The 17352-nt window shown below is 37.9% G+C and overlaps 2 protein-coding genes across 7 annotated transcripts; both read left to right on the top strand.

Moving 5' to 3' along the window:
- The first annotated feature begins 6521 nt into the window (after positions 1-6521).
- Positions 6522-12392, top strand: LOC131013426 (E3 ubiquitin-protein ligase JMJ24). Of its 4 annotated transcripts, none has more exons than XM_057941491.1 (14): positions 6522-6718; positions 7303-7844; positions 8237-8379; positions 8491-8590; positions 8706-8838; positions 8928-8982; positions 9206-9887; positions 10038-10367; positions 10621-11034; positions 11121-11193; positions 11389-11474; positions 11586-11705; positions 11790-11860; positions 12071-12392. In XM_057941491.1, the coding sequence occupies exons 2-14, from the start codon at positions 7314-7316 to the stop codon at positions 12168-12170; spliced, it is 2838 nt and encodes a 945-aa protein (XP_057797474.1). In that variant the 5' UTR covers positions 6522-6718; positions 7303-7313; the 3' UTR covers positions 12171-12392. The 4 variants fall into 4 exon arrangements, 2 of the variants coding, with proteins under 2 accessions (XP_057797474.1, XP_057797475.1); XM_057941492.1 differs by having other exon boundaries at positions 6523-6718; positions 7308-7844; XR_009097675.1 differs by lacking the exons at positions 11790-11860; positions 12071-12392 and having other exon boundaries at positions 11121-11176; positions 11586-11640.
- Positions 12393-12448: 56 nt separating this feature from the next.
- On the top strand, positions 12449-16334 carry LOC131013427 (uncharacterized). Of its 3 annotated transcripts, none has more exons than XM_057941493.1 (6): positions 12449-12585; positions 12813-13044; positions 14319-14368; positions 14609-14686; positions 15018-15600; positions 15684-16334. In XM_057941493.1, exons 2-6 carry the CDS (start codon positions 12898-12900, stop codon positions 16230-16232), a joined length of 1407 nt encoding a protein of 468 aa, XP_057797476.1. In that variant the 5' UTR covers positions 12449-12585; positions 12813-12897; the 3' UTR covers positions 16233-16334. The 3 variants fall into 3 exon arrangements, with proteins under 3 accessions (XP_057797476.1, XP_057797477.1, XP_057797478.1); XM_057941495.1 differs by lacking the exon at positions 12449-12585 and adding an exon at positions 13252-14018 and having other exon boundaries at positions 12920-13044; XM_057941494.1 differs by lacking the exon at positions 14319-14368 and having other exon boundaries at positions 12542-12585.
- The last annotated feature ends 1018 nt before the right edge of the window (positions 16335-17352 follow it).

Genomic DNA, 17352 nt, shown 5'->3' with positions numbered 1-17352 from the left:
CTGATCAGTTAGAGAAAATGTTTTGAACTAAAAACTTAAAGCTCTATACTGAAATAACTGATTTTGAAAAGTAAGCATTTAAATACTTACTGATCAACTGATCATCGTAGTCAGTTGATACCACGTGATCCTGGTAGATTCATCAGGATGACTTCTTCTTCAGATGAGCATTCGGACTTCATTGCTTTCCACATCGGCGATCGTAGAGGCCGCAGTTGGTTGACCACCAGTCAGCATGACTGTTTGAGAAAATCTTCAAACACAGCATCACTCTTCAGGGTTGATGAGGTCGATCTTTGCACATAGATCATTGAACCTTTCTTCTGGAAGAGCCTTGGTCAGTAAGTCCGCTCTCAGAATAGCAGTGGGAATCCATTCCACAGAGACATTCTTCTTTTCGACATGATCACGAATGAAGTGATGTCGAATCTCAATATGCTTGACTCTGGTATGATGAACTGGATTCTGGGAGATTGCAATAGCACTGGAGCTGTCGCAATAGATAGGAACTTCCTTTTCGTCGATCCCATAGTCCTTTAGTTGATGGACTAACCACAGGATTTGTGAACAGCAGCTTCCGGCAGCAACATATTCAGCTTCAGTTGTAGAGGTGGCGACTGAAGTCTGCTTCTTTGAAAACCAAGAGATGAGCTTGTTGCCTAGGAATTGACAAGTTCCGAAGGTTGATTTGCGATCAAGCTTGCATCCACCGAAGTCTGAGTCTGAATATCCGGTGAGCTTGATGTCGTCGTCTGCTGGATACCACAATCCTAGATTGGGTGTGCCTTTGAGATATCTCAGAATTCGCTTAGCTGCATCCAAATGAGCTTCCTTAGGATCTGATTGATATCTTGCACATACCCCGACTGCAAATGCGATATCTGGTCTGCTCGCAGTCAAATACAGCAAAGATCCAATGATTTCTCTGTACTTCTTCGAAGGAACAGAGCTTCCTGCTGAATCTGGATCAACTTTCCAGTTTGTATTCATTGGGATCTTGATTGACTTCATGTGCTGAATACCGAACTTAGCTATCAGCTCCTTGGCATACTTGGACTGGCTGATCAGTATTCCTTCGTTGGTCTGCTTGACTTGCAATCCGAGGAAGAAATTCATTTCTCCCATCATGGACATTTGAAACTTGTTGGTCATGATGTCAGCAAACTTCTTGCACATGTGTTCGGATTTGGATCCGAAGATTATGTCATCGACATAAATTTGAACAAGCAAGAGATCTTCTCCTTCTTTGAGAGTGAACAAAGTTCTGTCCACAGATCCCTTTTTGAAGCCTTGTTCAACCAGATACTCCGAGAGAGTATCATACCACGCTCTTGGTGCTTGCTTCAACCCATAGAGCGCTTTCTTCAGCTTGTACACCTTTTCTGGTCCAGCAACCTCAAACCCTGGAGGTTGTTCTACATAGACTTCATCTGTGAGCACTCCATTGAGAAATGCACACTTGACATCCATTTGGTGTACCTTGAAACCTTTGTGAGCTGCGAAGGCTAAGAAGAGTCTGACTGCTTCCAATCTGGCAACTGGGGCAAACGTCTCGTCGTAGTCGATTCCTTCTTCTTAACTGTATCCTTTAGCCACAAGCCTTGCTTTGTTTCTCACAACGTTTCCTTCTTCGTCTTCCTTGTTCTTAAAAATCCATTTCAAGCCAATCACCTTTGCATCGTCTGGTCGATCCACAAGCTCCCAAACTAAATTCCGGTTGAATTCATTGAGTTCTTCTAGCATTGCGATGACCCATTGAGTAGACTTCAGAGCTTCTTCAATATCCTTGGGCTCTGTAGTTGATAAGAAACAGCTGAAGTTCTTATCTTCGTTGATGCTGTTCTGGTTGATGTCGAAAACGAGGTTACACATTGATCTCCGAGTCTTGACGCCTTCTGATGGTTCTCCAATGATGTTCTCCTTTGAGTGGAGTTCAAACCATCTTCGATACTTCTTGATTTCTTCAGGGGAAGAGCAATTCGAATTTGGGTTGAGGCTTCAATCTTCGAGGTTCCTTGTCTGTGTGGAAACGGCTCTCTTTGATGGACAGGAGAAGTGACATCTCTGAAAAGTAACCACCAGATAGGAATGACCTCTGCAGAGATAAGATATTGTGATATCTCTGCATTTAATGCGGCTGTACTTGTGCGTACGTGGCTTCCTCTGAACGTTGGAAGATCAGTCCTAGGAGGAATGTTCAACTGATACTTGACTTTAGTATCAGTCCATTGCGCGCATTAAATAATCAGTCTTCAACTGATTCTTCAACTGATACTTCAGTTGGTAACTCCAGTCTTCATTCTTCAGCCTTCAGTCTTCGACACTGCAACTAAACTAGAAACGAACTCTAACACTTGAGTTCAAAACGATTCTAGTCTATTACAAATAAGTCCTATGATTTTTGGTATCATCAAAACAAGGGTTAGGATATTCCACAAGGTTCCCAACAATTTCAAAAGTTGACTCCCACAAATATATAGCTCATACACTTTTGTTCCCTCGTTATGTTTGAAACCTACTCAATTTTTTTTAATTATAAATCTAATTGTGAAGCTTATTTAAGCAAGCAATTAAAACAATTTGGAGAAAACTATGGCTCATGATGCGTGACTCTCAACTAATGATCTATACAATGATGATAATAAATAAAATTTGTATTTACAAAACAAGCATCAATGTTTCATAAATAGTTATGATTAACACATAAGAAAATATTTGATTTAGTTAGTTGTATGCATGAAGCAAAAGATTCCCTCAACTATACGCATCAATTGTTTAGTTGTCCAGTCAATATAACACGTAATTAATTTATTGCCCTATTTGGCAAGTTTGATTATTAAAGACATAGTTTATCTCAAATAGTCCGTCCGTTCACGAGAGAATTTCTTAAAGTGACACGAATTTTAAGAAGAAAAAAGTTGTTTAGTGTATTAAAAACGAAAAAATTGTTGAGCGTATTAAAATTGATAAAATGTTATTTTAATTAATATTGAGAGTGGTTGGGTATAGTCTAAAAATAGGTAAGAAATTCTTTTGTGGACGTCCTAAAAAGAAAAAGTATGAAGTTCTTTTGTGGACGCAGAGAGTACTGTTTTAACGTGTGGATTTTCCATCCCCTTTTCTGTGACATTTTTCTCTCTGTTATATATATAAATTATGCTCCCACCGTCCCCAAATTATTTATCCCAATTTTCTTTTTGGAATGTTCCTTAAAAATTTGTGTTGATATCTTTACTTTATATTATTGTACATGACTCAATCATCAACTTTATAATTACAACCCTTTAAACACTATTTTCGTATATGATCCCACCATTAAATAACTCTTTTTACCAACTTTTATTAAAATTTGTATCGTCTCTTAGGGCAAACTCCAAAGTTTAGATTATTTTTCTGTATTTTTAAAGTTTAGGCCAATTTATAAACGACTTCAAAATTTTGCCTATTCATTTGTATTTTTAAAATTTCAGGTCATTTTTACAATTGGCCCCAAAGTTCGGGCCATTAGAGATGGCAAACGGGCCGGATCGACTAGGCCGGTTCGAAATTTGATCGGGCTACAAATTAGCAAGCCCAACGCAACTCTCATCGAGCTACTGAGCGGTCAAACAAAATTTACCCAATATTTTTTTTGTTGAATCATATGTTTGCTATTAAATGCTGAAAAATAAAATAAATTAAATTAACTAGTATAAAATCAAATCATTGATTCATAGATATAATTATAAATAAAATAAAAATATATTATTGTAGGTCAAATACAATAATAATAAATGAAAACTCGATAATAATTATTAATAAACAACACTTCAAAGTATTTAAACAAATTTAAAGTTCTAATAGTAAATAGTAAATAGTCCCTCCGTCCCATGAAGCATGACACACTTCTTTTTGGCACTGGAATTAAGAAATTGGTATTTTGTGTGTTAAGTGTAGTAGGTGAAAAAGTGAAAATGTGAATAAAGGGTAAATTTTTTGTCATTTTTAGAAACGTGTCATGTTTCGTGAGACAGACCAAAAAGGAAACTGTGTCATGCTTCGTGGGACGGAGGGAGTATCATCAACAATCAAAATATTCAACCTCAACGACCTTTGAATCTTATTTGTATAATTGTATTTCTCCATCTTCTTGCGTATCTATATTAATAGCTAAAAGGATACACTTATTAATAGATTTAAAAAAATTATAAATAAAAAATAACTATGTTAAATTATAAGTGGATATATTAGTAGATTAATGAGTGATGTTAGTTTTAGTTCTTTTCTATTTTAATATATTTAAATGTAGGGTTGAGTATCAAATAAGCCCCTAACATAGAGACCCTTATCACGTTTAGATCTTCATAGTTGAAGTTGGTCCAACTAAACCCTCAAACTACTTAATTTCGAATAATCGGGCCCTCTGCCCAAACGGTGAGTTGACGCCGTTTGTTTTCATTTTTATTTTTTTTCGCCAAGGTCGCCGGAACTGAACTCCTCGATGGCTCAATAAGCTCATGTGCATAGAGATAAACGACTTTCTCCTCGGAGCAGAACGCTGCGACAGTGCGGATGTTGCTCACGGCTTCTCCGGCAAGAATGGTGGAGTGATCAACCACCACCGTCTTCAACAACGTCGCCTCACTTTCCAGCCGCGCGGACCAAAAGAACTACCTAAGCTACGTCGGCGTGGGGAGCTTCAGCAACATGGGCGACAACGGTGGTGTTGGCGTAGGTGGCATTATCGGCACCACGCCTCAAGGTGGCCTTGCTGGTATCGGTAGTGTTATCCCTGGCGGCGTCAGCAGCTTCGACGGTGCTGGTGGCGGCTTCCCATCTATTGGCAGTGGATTCCCCGGCGTTGGTGGCACTACTGGTGGCTTCCCTGGCGTAGGCGACGGTACCGACGGCTTGCCCTTCCCCTTGAATTCCGACGAGTTTCCGACGACATTGTAGGGTCGTCATTCAATTAATTGGTAGAAATAAACTACAAACTACAATGATTTTCTGGGTTTTCGTGTTCATATTGACTGCAATACATTTGCTTACACTCGATTTATGAACAGCCTTTTGTTTGAATCTTGCAAGTGATGCCATCTATTTTGTGATGTGAGATATCGTTGTAGTGGTTGTTGAAATGGAATACCTCCTGCGTGTTAAAAATTTGACAACATCAGCGCCCACCAACTGTTTGACAAAAGTACCAAAAGAGGTTTTTTTATTTCCGGCGACCTTGGCGAAATAATAATAAAAAAAGTTAAATAGTTAACGGCGTTAAACGGCAGTTAGGGCAGAGGGGCTAATTGCAGAAATTAAGGACTTCGGGGGTTTAGTTGGACCAACTTCGACTATGGGGATCTAAACGTGATAAGGGCATCTATGTTAGAGCCTTATTTGATACTTAACCCTTAAATGTATAATTAATTAAAAATGGGTGGGGCAAAAAGCTCCAAAACCCCAAACTTTTGGCACAATTGGGCGAGCTTTTAAGCTGAGTTTTTTGGTCCTTCAATTTATCTAGTCCAACCCAACCAAAAAGCTCTAAAATCCCGAACTTTTTAGTCTCGAAGTCCGATTAGCCCGATTGGGCAAGCTTTTTAGGCCTAAATTTTTTGGGCCTTCAATTTATCGAGCCCAACCCAACCCTAAACTTGGGCGAGTCGGGTCAGCCCATTAGGCCGGACTAATTTTTTCAGCTCTAACTTGGCGGGATGGACCGATTTTGCCAGCTCTAACTACAATTAATCATACTTATAAATAGTAAGTATGATTCTAATTAAATATATTTAGAGCCAACTTTTGAGATAGTCATATTGAGCAATGAAACTCAATATTTGGCCATCCATCTTAAAAACATAAAATTTGGCAAGTTTTTACAATTTTGGACTGTATTGTCTTTAATTTGGGTGGATCGGAACGGGTTGGCTGATCGGATCGGGTTGGGCGCGCGGGTTCGGGTGGTACTTTTGGCACTAATGTCATAATTTGTGGCAAAAGTACCAATAGAATGCAAAACAAAAAAAATAATTTGGTACTTTTGACACTAATATTTTTAATTTGTGCCAAAAGTATCAAATTATTTAGAACAAATGAGAATATTAGTTTAAAAAATACCATAGAAAAAAAAAAATCAAATAGTTTAATACTTTTGACACGAATGACAATATTACTGTCAAAAGTACCAGATTACTTGGTATTTTTTATTCTAAGTAATTTGGTATTTTTGACACAAATAATAACATTAGTGCCAAAAGTACCACCCGAACGCGCGCCCAACCTGATTCGGTTCGTCGAAATTAAGGGCAATACAATCCAAAATTACAAAAAATGGTCAAAATTTATGTTTTTAAGTAGGAGACCAAATATTGAGTTCCAATCCACAATATGGTTATATGAGTGTATATTTTCATTTATTTATATACTATTTCTTTATATATATATACATATATATATTTATATATAAATATATATATTAAAATTAAAAATTAAATTTAGATTTTTCAAGCTAAATTAGGACTTCATGCTCTCCTCCAAAAGTAAATAAAGAAATATGACGTCGTTTTAGCTCTCCTTCTTGCCCAATTCCTACTGTGCATACCGGCTCTCTGCTAAATTTCTCTTCTCCAATTTCACCATGCTGATATTGAAATTGCTGGAACTACGGTGAGAGAGATAGAGAAGAGTGAGAGAGGAAGAGAGAGATTATCTATCCTCAGCCTGAAATATTCTCACTGATCAGGTACGCTATGTGTGTATGTCGCTCTCACATCACACATAAGGGAAGATATGCACGTTTACAACCTGATGTATGTAATCGCTGATTTTGACTATTCCATTCCGTTTACAGATACGTATAGTAAGGCGGTGCCTTACGTATTATTATACGCTGTGTTATGCTATGTTTGAAAGTTCACCATATTGTGAGTTTAAGAGATTTAGTTTAATTAGGGTTTATCCTTTCCCGGATTTCACTATGCAATAAATTTGTTATTCAGTCTACTATCGCAACATTGGAAAAACGATAATGAATTTAAATCGTTTTTGTAATTCTGAATTACAATTGTAACTATTGGTTGAATGAATTCGTATTTCTTATGCTTGGAAGCCCATTGAAACTAGGTGGCATTTCAGTTGGCCAAGATCATTGGAGTATGCTCTCTGAGCTTCTTGTCCTATTTAGGTTACCGTGTGTTTTGGAGTCTTTCTTTTATGCTTTTGTTTGGTAGGGTATTTTGCTTTATCAAACGCACCTCCTTTAATGATTTGGATTTCAAATTTCTGCTGATTTGAAATATAACAGTTCGTTTGATTGTAATTTTGTAGAATAGTTGTTAATGGATCATCCACGTTCCATCTCTGCGGGAGGTGAGGACAATGTTGCAATTCCTGATGATTTGCGTTGTAAGAGATCCGATGGGAAACAGTGGAGATGCACTGCCATGTCCATGCCCGACAAGACGGTATGCGAAAAGCATTACATCCAGGCAAAGAAGAGGGCAGCTAATTCTGCAATGCGTGCAAGTATAAAGAAAGCTAAGAGGAAATCCGTAGGTGAAAGTGATATCTATTTGGAAAGCAAGAGTGATGATATGGATCTACCACTCAGTTCTCAATTTGGGGATTACTCTGGGTCCTCTGGGAAGAAGAAGAAGGAGAAATCATCGAAAGCCCAGGCCAGTTACTCACCTGAGATGCCGGCGGGCAGGAGTCTTTCAGGTCGAAGTTCTCTGAGGTCAACTGATGATCTTGACAGAGATGGGTCTGACTATGAAGACAGTAGACGATCGTATAGAACGCCCCCCACATCTGTGGTGGATTCAGAAAGAAGCAAATCACAGAAGATGTTTGAGATTAGTCCTATGACGGTGAGTAGGAAATAAGCTGACAGCATTAGTCCAATTTGCTTTCTGTTATTTGTCTTTCATGATCTTGAGGCTAAGTCTCTGCTTGTGTGGATTGCTATGTTAAAGTCTCGTGTCAACATAGAAAATGACAAATTTTGGAGACGGACGATCACATCAACTCAAATATTAGTTGTCCTCACAAGTATGACAACAGATGAGGGCCTGATGCTTACATGCATATTATTTGTCATCTTCTTTTGGTAGGGTGTGGTGTTGTTTACTTAGATAAAGAGACAGTTCTAGTTTGGCAGTTGCCAGTGATCTGGATGAACCTTGTATTCAGCCTGGAAATACCTGTTACCTGCTCACTTGAAGTGATCACAGTTTTTTACTGAGTTGTGCGATTTTTGTAGGAGACTTCTGATGGAAGTTCAGAGTCATCTGATGATACTGAGGGACAGCCTTGTCATCAATGTCGGAGCACTAACAAGGATAAAGTGGTTTGGTGCCTTAAATGCGATCGTAGAGGATATTGCGAGAACTGTATTTTGACATGGTGAGATAATATCATCTGATACCTTTTTTTTGTTTTTTGTTGAATTTTAAAAATATTATTATCATTAAAAATTTAGATCCTAAGATGGTAATATGAGACATCATTTCTCAGGTATTCGGACATCTCCGTACAGGAAATTCAGAGGGTTTGTCCAGCATGCCGTGGTACGTGTAGTTGCAGGGTGTGCATGCGAGGGGATAATCTTATTAAAGTATTCATCTTTACCCTTTTGTCCGACTGTCAGTAGATATTTTTTCCAGCTAATTGTAATTTGTCTGGGAAACTATACTCTTGTTCTAATGGATTTTATATTTTTCCTCTTAAAGGCAAGGATCCGAGAGATATCTGCACAAGACAAATTGCAGTACCTCTACTGTCTTTTATCAGCAGTGCTCCCAATTGTGAAACGGATCCATGCAGAGCAGTGCTTTGAGGTGGAGCTGGAAAAAAGGCTTCGAGGTATGATGCTATTATGCTTGAGAAGCATGTTGGAATTAAAGTTTTCATGATTTAGCATTACATAATTGAATATCTATGTTGTCTTTCAGGAAATGAAATAGATCTTGTCAGAACTAAATTAAATGCTGATGAGCAGATGTGCTGGTGAGCTACCTGTGTTTACATTGATTTCCATAAATATTAGTTACTTTACGTATCAATGTCCATCGTGACATCCTTATGCAAATGGGAGTGCCAATGTTGTGTCTGCAACCATAATTCATTCTCACTCTTGTGTCTTTCTTTTAAGACATTTGACAAAGGACGAGTGTTTAAAAATCTTTTTCATGAAAGTATGATGACTTGTGCTCTTCTCCTCTCGTTGCAGTGATTTCTGCAGGATACCTATTATTGATTATCACCGGCACTGCACAAATTGCTCATACGATTTGTGCCTTAACTGCTGCAAAGATATCAGGGAAGCATCCACGCCTTCTGTCAATGAAGAGTTAAATGATATTGCTCTTGAAACAAATGATTGTGACAAAGGGCCTGATTGTGCAAGATTAACTCATATGCAGCTAAATTTATTAAAAAGATTTTCCAGTTGGAAAGCTGATCATGATGGAAGTATTCAATGTCCCCCAAAGGCATATGGAGGCTGTGGGTCCTCCATTTTAACTCTAAAGCGTATCTTCAAGATGAACTGGGTTGCTAAATTGGTGAAAAATGTTGAAGAAATGGTCAATGGCTGTAGGATAAATAATTCTGGTGATTCAGAGGAAACTGGAGGTAGTCCCAGGCTTCTCCAGGCTGCAAACAGAGAAAATGATAGTGATAACTTCTTGTATTGTCCATCTTCGGAAGATCTGAAAAGTGAAGGAATTAAAGATTTTAGAATGCAGTGGAGCAGACGGAAGCCTGTTATTATCAAGGAGGTTTGCGATGATTCTGCAATGACAATCTGGGATCCTATGGCTATATGGAAAGGAATTAAAGAGACTGCAGAAGAGAAAATGAAGGATGCTAAAAGAATTTTTAAGGCTGTTGACTGTACTGACTGGACTGAGGTGTGCCGTTTAATGTTGTAAGCTGGCATTGGTTTAGTTTTTCTTACCTCTTTGCAAATTGCATCTGATGCATCATGTTTTCTTTCATACTTATCATGTTTCCTCCAATATGTACAACTAGGTATTTCGTTTGACATAATGCATTTTCAGGTAAATGTAGAACTTGAAGAGTTCATAAAAGGTTACTTTGACGGTAGAGTTGATGAAAATGGGAAACCTCAGTTGTTAAAGTTGAAGGATTGGCCTTCACCTAGTGCTTCAGAAGAGTTTTTGTTGTATCAGAGACCTGACTTCATCAGTAAACTTCCCCTGCTTGAGTTCATCCATTCCAAGTGGGGTCTTCTAAATGTTGCAGCAAAATTGCCTCATTATTCCTTACAAAATGATGTTGGTCCTAAGATATTTATTTCTTATGGAAATGTAGAAGAAATTGGTGAGGGCGATTCTAGGAATAATCTTCATCTCAACATGCGCGACATGGTATGGACCAATACCTATTTTGAACAGTATTATACTTTTTAGCATTAGTGTGTGAGTAGTGCACTTCCATTGAGGAATTTTCTTGTATAATTGCGATTAAGGTCATTCAGATGGATGCATTCTGATAATTGCGTTGCGTTTAAGGCAACTGATTATGTTTTCTTTTGGCCATTACTGTTCAGCACATACATTCTGATTTCTGATAATTGTGTCAATCCGGATATGTTAGAATGACACTTTCTTTTTGAATCAGGTATTCCTTTTGGTGCACTCATTCGAAGCAAAGTTAAAAGGACCGCAGAGTACAAATATAGATATACAAAATACTGTGATTCAATCTGATACAAAGGAATTGCACAGTGATTCCGAAATTCGTTTGAACAGCGATGTTTTGCCCAACTCATCACCTGATGGAGTGGACTCTGCGGCCGATGCACATTCAGATAACTCTGAGAAAAACGATGATAAAGGAATTGAAGAAAGTAGCATAGTTGAAGGGAATGGTGTCAGTGATTCTAAGATTAGATCCAGTGGGAATGTTCTGGAAAAGGTCGAAGCAGGAGCTCACTGGGACATCTTCCGCTATGAGGATATACCCAAACTAATGGAGTATGTAAGCTTGCACTGGGCAGATCTTGGGAAGGCTGATGATATTAATGATAATTCTGTAAGTTACTTTGTTGTTTAAGGGATGTACGTAGTCCCTAGTATCACATTTCTCTCTTTGTAGCTAAAACTGCATTTCAATATCAGGTATCTCGGCCTCTATACGATGGGGTAGTATACTTGAATAGACATCATAAAAGCAGGTTGAAAGAAGAATTCTGTAAGCACAATTTTTAGTTGTTCTATACGATGTTCTTAGAATTAGAGTTTGTTCATTTATTTTCCATTACCCCTCTTGAACTAATAGTTCAGCTAGAGCTTCGTTATGATTCTTTGATACGGTCAGTTGCACAACTCAAATTAAGATTCCTTGAAATTCCTCTATCATCTTATCTTCTTCCTTTTCTTTGCGCAGGTGTTGAACCTTGGTCATTTGAACAGCATTTAGGAGAAGCTGTATTCATTCCTGCCGGAAGTCCCTTCCAAGTACGGCATCTTCAGGTGAGTTAGAGATGAATATCCCTTAATGATTGCTTCGTTTACAAGGTGAAACGATATTTGAAAATCTTATGCATATAAAATGACTGCTTCTTCTACCTTTCCAATTTCCAGTCCTCGGTTCAGTTGGGACTTGACTTTCTCTCTCCTGAAAGTCTGGCTGAATCTATGAGATTGTCTGAAGAAATTCGTGGACTTCCAAATGATCATGATTTGAAGCTTCAAATATTGGAGGTCGACATTTCTTCTAGTTTTCTTGCTCCTAATCCCTGGTTTGCTACTTTGTTACCAATTGTAGTTGTCTGCTGGTTGATTCAGGTTGGAAAAATATCATTATATGCCGCAAGCTCAGCCATTAAAGAAGTTCAGAAGTTGGTTCTTGATCCAAAGTATGCAACTTATTTTATGATCTTTACACAATATATGTTGGCCCGTGCATCGCATATAATTTACACAGATAGATAGCAGCAAGTCATTTTTCCTAATTCTTCACTAACCATCAATATCCGAGCAATCTACGTGCCCTCTTGCATTGCTTAATTCCAGTGATCATACAGTTGCTCTTTGTTGACACTCATTACCTATTGATAACAATGCAGATTTGGCCCAGAACTCGATTTTGAGGATCCAAACCTGACTTCGTTGGTGTCCAAGAACTTGGAGAACATGGTGAAGCGCCGACAGATCGCCTGTAGCTAACAAAGAAATTCTGGCTTCTTGCATCAAAGAATGCACCGATTTTCAGCCATAACAATCAAGCTCGTGTATAATACGAAACCATAATCGGACTATTGGCCAAGAATTTGTTGGTTTATTTTCCATTAGCCCTGTGTTTTTGAGGAAGTCTTGTATGATGCTGTCTCATTTGACCTTCTTATATTATTAGTATCTTTGAATGAATCGGTTCATAATTTGTAGAAAGGAATTCCAATTCCATTTCACACACATTTACTCTGGCTAGAAGAGTTGCTACGTGATTCTCATAAAAAAAAGAAAAAAGAAAACAAGAGATTTTCGGCGGCTTAATAAAGTTATGAATAATTGAATACTTCTATATTTACGCCCATACATAGAAATAGAATGTCATCCAAACAAATTCAGCGAGAGATTTGAGGTAAGCCCAACAAACACTTGCTTTTCCTCTCCTCGCTCATCAATTCCTTCTCTCTCCTAAATTTTCAATTTATTACTGCATTGTATATGTAATGTAACGTCTCCCGTCGTCTATGTCCGTCTATCAACTATTCATGCTAATCTCTCTCTCTCTCCAACAATTGAACAACGAGCACGATGATTTCTTCCTATGATCAATTGAATTGATTCAGATAATTGAAATTTCAGGTGTTTTTTTCCACCACCAAATGCTAAATTAAGGGTGTCCCAAAATCCTAGGTTTTGAGAGGTTCCCCAATTTCACGGTTAGAGGATGGGGGCGGAGGCGGCGGCGGTGTGGGGCACGTGGGAGGATCTTATTTTGGGTGGCGCCGTTGTGAGGCACGGAACGGGCGATTGGAACGTCGTCGCTTCGGAGCTTCGTGCGCGCACCCTTTATCCCTATGCCTTTACTGCTCAGGTCGATAAATGTTTCTAATTAATGTCTAATTTTTAAGGAATTTCAAATAGGTATTTGACGAGCTAGTTAAATAACATAACATTTATAAACCGAGAATTTTTTGGAAGTTAATTTGTAGATATTTTAACTTATACGGATGTCTTCTTTAATAATAATTGTAATAGATTAACAATCTATTGGCCGTTTCATGCATGCTGCATGCAACAGTTGTACGACGTCGTATGACACATTTGAAGTTTTGAACAAGAGGTCTAGGATAGCAGCAATGCAGCATTTGATGGAACCACACATAAATGGCTATTACTACTACTCAAAGACTTGAAGACTTGTCAATAACCACATAGTTTTTTGGACTCTGTTTTGACTGGACAATAGAGGATCGATATGGTCAAGAATATATTAGTACGCTCTAGTTACAATTTATGTGATAACAAAATGAGGTAATATTAATGGTTGTCTCTCTACAAATTTGTCATTTCTGTGGTTGTAAAAGATGGCACATGTCCCTATCCCCGATTTGTAGTTTTGCATTTGAAATTGGATTATTTGTCTTTTGGGTGAGTCATGTTAATGGCGAAAGCTTGATTCTTGGTTAGTGAACTTGTTCACTTGTGGTATGCCTAATATTGATTAGCTGAAACAAAACCTTTTTCATCCGACCTATTTTCCATTATTGATTCACAAGCTTAGAATTAGAGATCACAAGAAAAATGTTGAACAAATACACTTAGGTTTCATGTTGTGCACCTATGGATGTTCGTATACCTTACTCCTTATTGTTACGGATTTGTCTGCATTCTGCCACTAAAAGCTGCAAGATGCAGATTGTGATATCTAATGTATATCTGATTTAGTTCAGTTACATGTTACAAAGTTTATCTAGGATTTGGGACAGCCAAGAGATTTTGGGTTCAATAAATTTTCATCATGAGTTCCGGAAGAATATGGCTTCTGGAAAATGAAATACAAGGAAGGTATTATGGGTTGCACTAGCCAATATATGCATCTTTTCTAAAACCATAAATCCAAACTAAAAAAAGAAGAATATAAAAAGGAATTACAGGTTGCTACTCATAAAATTTGTAGAATGCTTATTTATTCCAATGGAAAGATGTGCCTGTGAAATGAAGTAGGAAAGGAAGGGGATAAAAGTTAGGAGCTATTGGTTGCTGATTGCTATAATAGTTGCTAACTAATGATCGTTCTCATTTAAAAAATGTATCTTTCACTTTTATCTTTTACTTGGAAAATGACAGACCCACCAATAATTGCAGGCTTGTAAAGAAAGGTACGAGGACCTACAAAAATGTTATTCGGGATCCACGTGAGTCATACTTTCTTATGATGATCTTGCTTGGTTTGATTGACATTCATAATTCATCTGGCTTTTAATGATTCAGATTTCTGCTTTAGCATGTTAATGTCTCCAAATTATATGTTTTAGTGCACTGATTTCTGTGCTTTTTGCATCCCTTCATCGAACCCTCCCTACTTTCCTCCCCTCACCTTCAAGACATGGCTGACCGTCTAAGTAGCAACTAATGTTTTCTTGCGAATGACTCAGGGCTTGGTTTGAAGAGCTGAGAAAGCGTCGTATGGCAGAGCTCAAGCGAGAACTGGTTAAATCTGAAAACTCAATAGGGTTAGCACAGATGTATACATGTGTTTATGTGAGCATTTTAATACAATTACGTATTTTTCTATCAATACTGTGTGGCTAAATTGTCTGCATATTCTTACCAATATATACATGTAGCTGATGATGCTATAGGAACCATACGTTTGGACACTAGAGATTATGTGTTGTTAGAACTGTTCTAATAGTTTGTGAAGCGTTAAAAACTCATAGATTAGTACTATTTGGTGCTTGATTTGGATGATTGTGTTGTGATTCATGTTTTGACTTTCGGTGCAACTTATCGTGGTGCTTCCATTTTTCTTTCAATAATCTCTCTAGTGTTGTTGATTTCCAGATCTCTTGAGTCAAAGATCAAATCACTGGAGGGGAAGAAACAACGCTCCAAACAAGGTGATTACGGTTTGAGCGAGACCGAATCACCTCTACCCGCATTGGATTCAGAAGCCACAGAGTCAATCAGCAGACAGACATCAAATGGTGAAAACTCTGTTGGCAGCTTCACAAAAGAAACGAGCACGAGGGCAAGCTGGTTGTGTGACCGTCAGCCTCAAGCAGTGGAGACAGAGACAGAGACAAAGCCCAGCACTTCTGCCTGTTCCGAGCAGGGAAAGGATTCAAGCATTGAGAAGTTCCCTGAGGTCGGCTATGAGCACGGGGTCATCATTAGGAAGAAACGAGGTCAGAGAAAGAGAAAGGACTGCAGTCGAGCTGTCAAAGAAAGAAGTGTGGGTGAGAGCGACAACTTAGGTTCTTCCAATTCTGTTTCAACTGCAAACAAGGAAACATCAACCAACGAATGTAAGAGAACGAGAATCCCCGGTTCCAATGCCACCAGAAGAGAGAGCTTGATCGAAATATTCGAATCCGTTGCGCAGAGTGAACCAGCAGCAGTCTTCAGACATCGAATGGACAGTCAGGTAATAAGACAGCAAACTCACTACGCAGGAAAAAATAAAAAAATCATTCATCTTACTGAATCTCTTGACATTACTGATGACAGAAACGAGCGCGATACAGAAGAGTGATCAGGCAGCACATGGATATTGGCACGATAAAATCAAGAATCATCGGTCAGTCAATAAAATCAGCAAAAGAGCTCTTCCGCGACTTGCTGCTGCTGGCAAACAACGCGCTGGTGTTTTACTCGAGACGCACACGGGAGTACAAGGCGGCAATCACTCTCAGGCAGCTAGTGATGAGAGATTACAAGCTGCATTGCAGAGGGTATTGCCATGAAGCCACGTCGGCCTTCATTTCGTGCAATCCTCCGGTGAGACCACGGACAGCTCGTCCCCGCCCTCACCCTCGTCCTCCACCGTGCAAAGACAAGGAGGCCGCCTCGGAGAAACCTTCGAAACCGGAGAATGCTGTTCGTACCACTCCGGTGGGATTGGGAAAACAATGTGATTCCGGTCGCAGTGTGTTGAAGCAATCCTTGTTGAAGGCTAAGAAAGGATTGAAGAGACCTGCCAAGTTGAAATCTGAATTAGGTACTGATCCACCTCGTAAAAATACACCTGTAAAACAAAGGAAAAGAATTAGGAGATGACTGTGTTATTTCAATCAATACAATAAAAATCTGTGTAAGAGGAAAAAAGAAATTATTTTTTATGTAGACTTTCTTCTATAGTATTATCTTTCGTTTGAGAAATTTGTTGTAGTTGAAATTGAACTTTGTGGTTGGTTAACATATATAATTTCTCTACCACTTTGAAAATGGGTCGGTGGTCTCAACTGGAAGAGCAAAAACATTATTCAGACAATTATATAAGGATGTTGTGGAATACAAAAGCATAAGTAGATCACATAGTATATTTTAGACTTCTTGAGCAACTAGTTTGTCAACTACTAGTTCAAGTGTTTTTTCTAGAAAATCTTCAACTTACCACCACCATATGCAAGAGCTATGGTCAGATAGCAACAACTAACAAAGATAGACAATGACAAACAAATAAATGATAAAAACGCACACACATACACACAAAACCATCATAATATTAATTATATAACTTGTGTAGTTAATAATGGGAAAGTTGTAGAAAAATTCATAAAAAAGATATATTAAACTGGTCGGTGAAGAAAATTTACATATACCTCCAACATATTATATTTTCATTTTCATAGCCCTTATTTAGATTTTGCATTTTAGAAAATAAAATATCTTTGAACCGTACAATAAAAACAAGTGGAAGATAACGTTGGACTTTGTTCGTCCTTGTATTGATGTTCTTCTTCGTGCTTCTCTACAAGATTGACATTCTTTCTCTACAAGAATCACGTTCTTAAGATTTTGAATTGAGGGCTATGCCAATGGACATATTAAACTAATTTATTAGTATTTTCAATATTAGATTCAAGATGTGGATTATACGTGATTTATGTATTAAAAGATTATACATCAATGTCCTATTATTATTGGCCTATTTCTTTTGAGCATGGGTGTTTAGGAAAAGAAGATTGTTGTGTAAAATCATGTAAAGGTGTGTTGGGCCATATTGTTTGTAGTGTAAACTCATTACCAAAATAGAAACAAACAAATATTAATGGGACACTCTAAAAAAGAAACAAGCCAATAATAATGGGACGGAGGGGGCATTTTTTAAAAATATATTTTGATAGTACTTATTAATTTATTAAAAGTTTAAAATGGAGATTATAAGAATAAAATA

Source organism: Salvia miltiorrhiza, chromosome 2, assembly GCF_028751815.1.
Source record: "Salvia miltiorrhiza cultivar Shanhuang (shh) chromosome 2, IMPLAD_Smil_shh, whole genome shotgun sequence".
Lineage (NCBI taxonomy): Eukaryota > Viridiplantae > Streptophyta > Magnoliopsida > Lamiales > Lamiaceae > Salvia > Salvia miltiorrhiza.
Note: the sequence above shows the minus strand (reverse complement) of the source record. Positions and strands in the feature narration are given on the sequence as shown.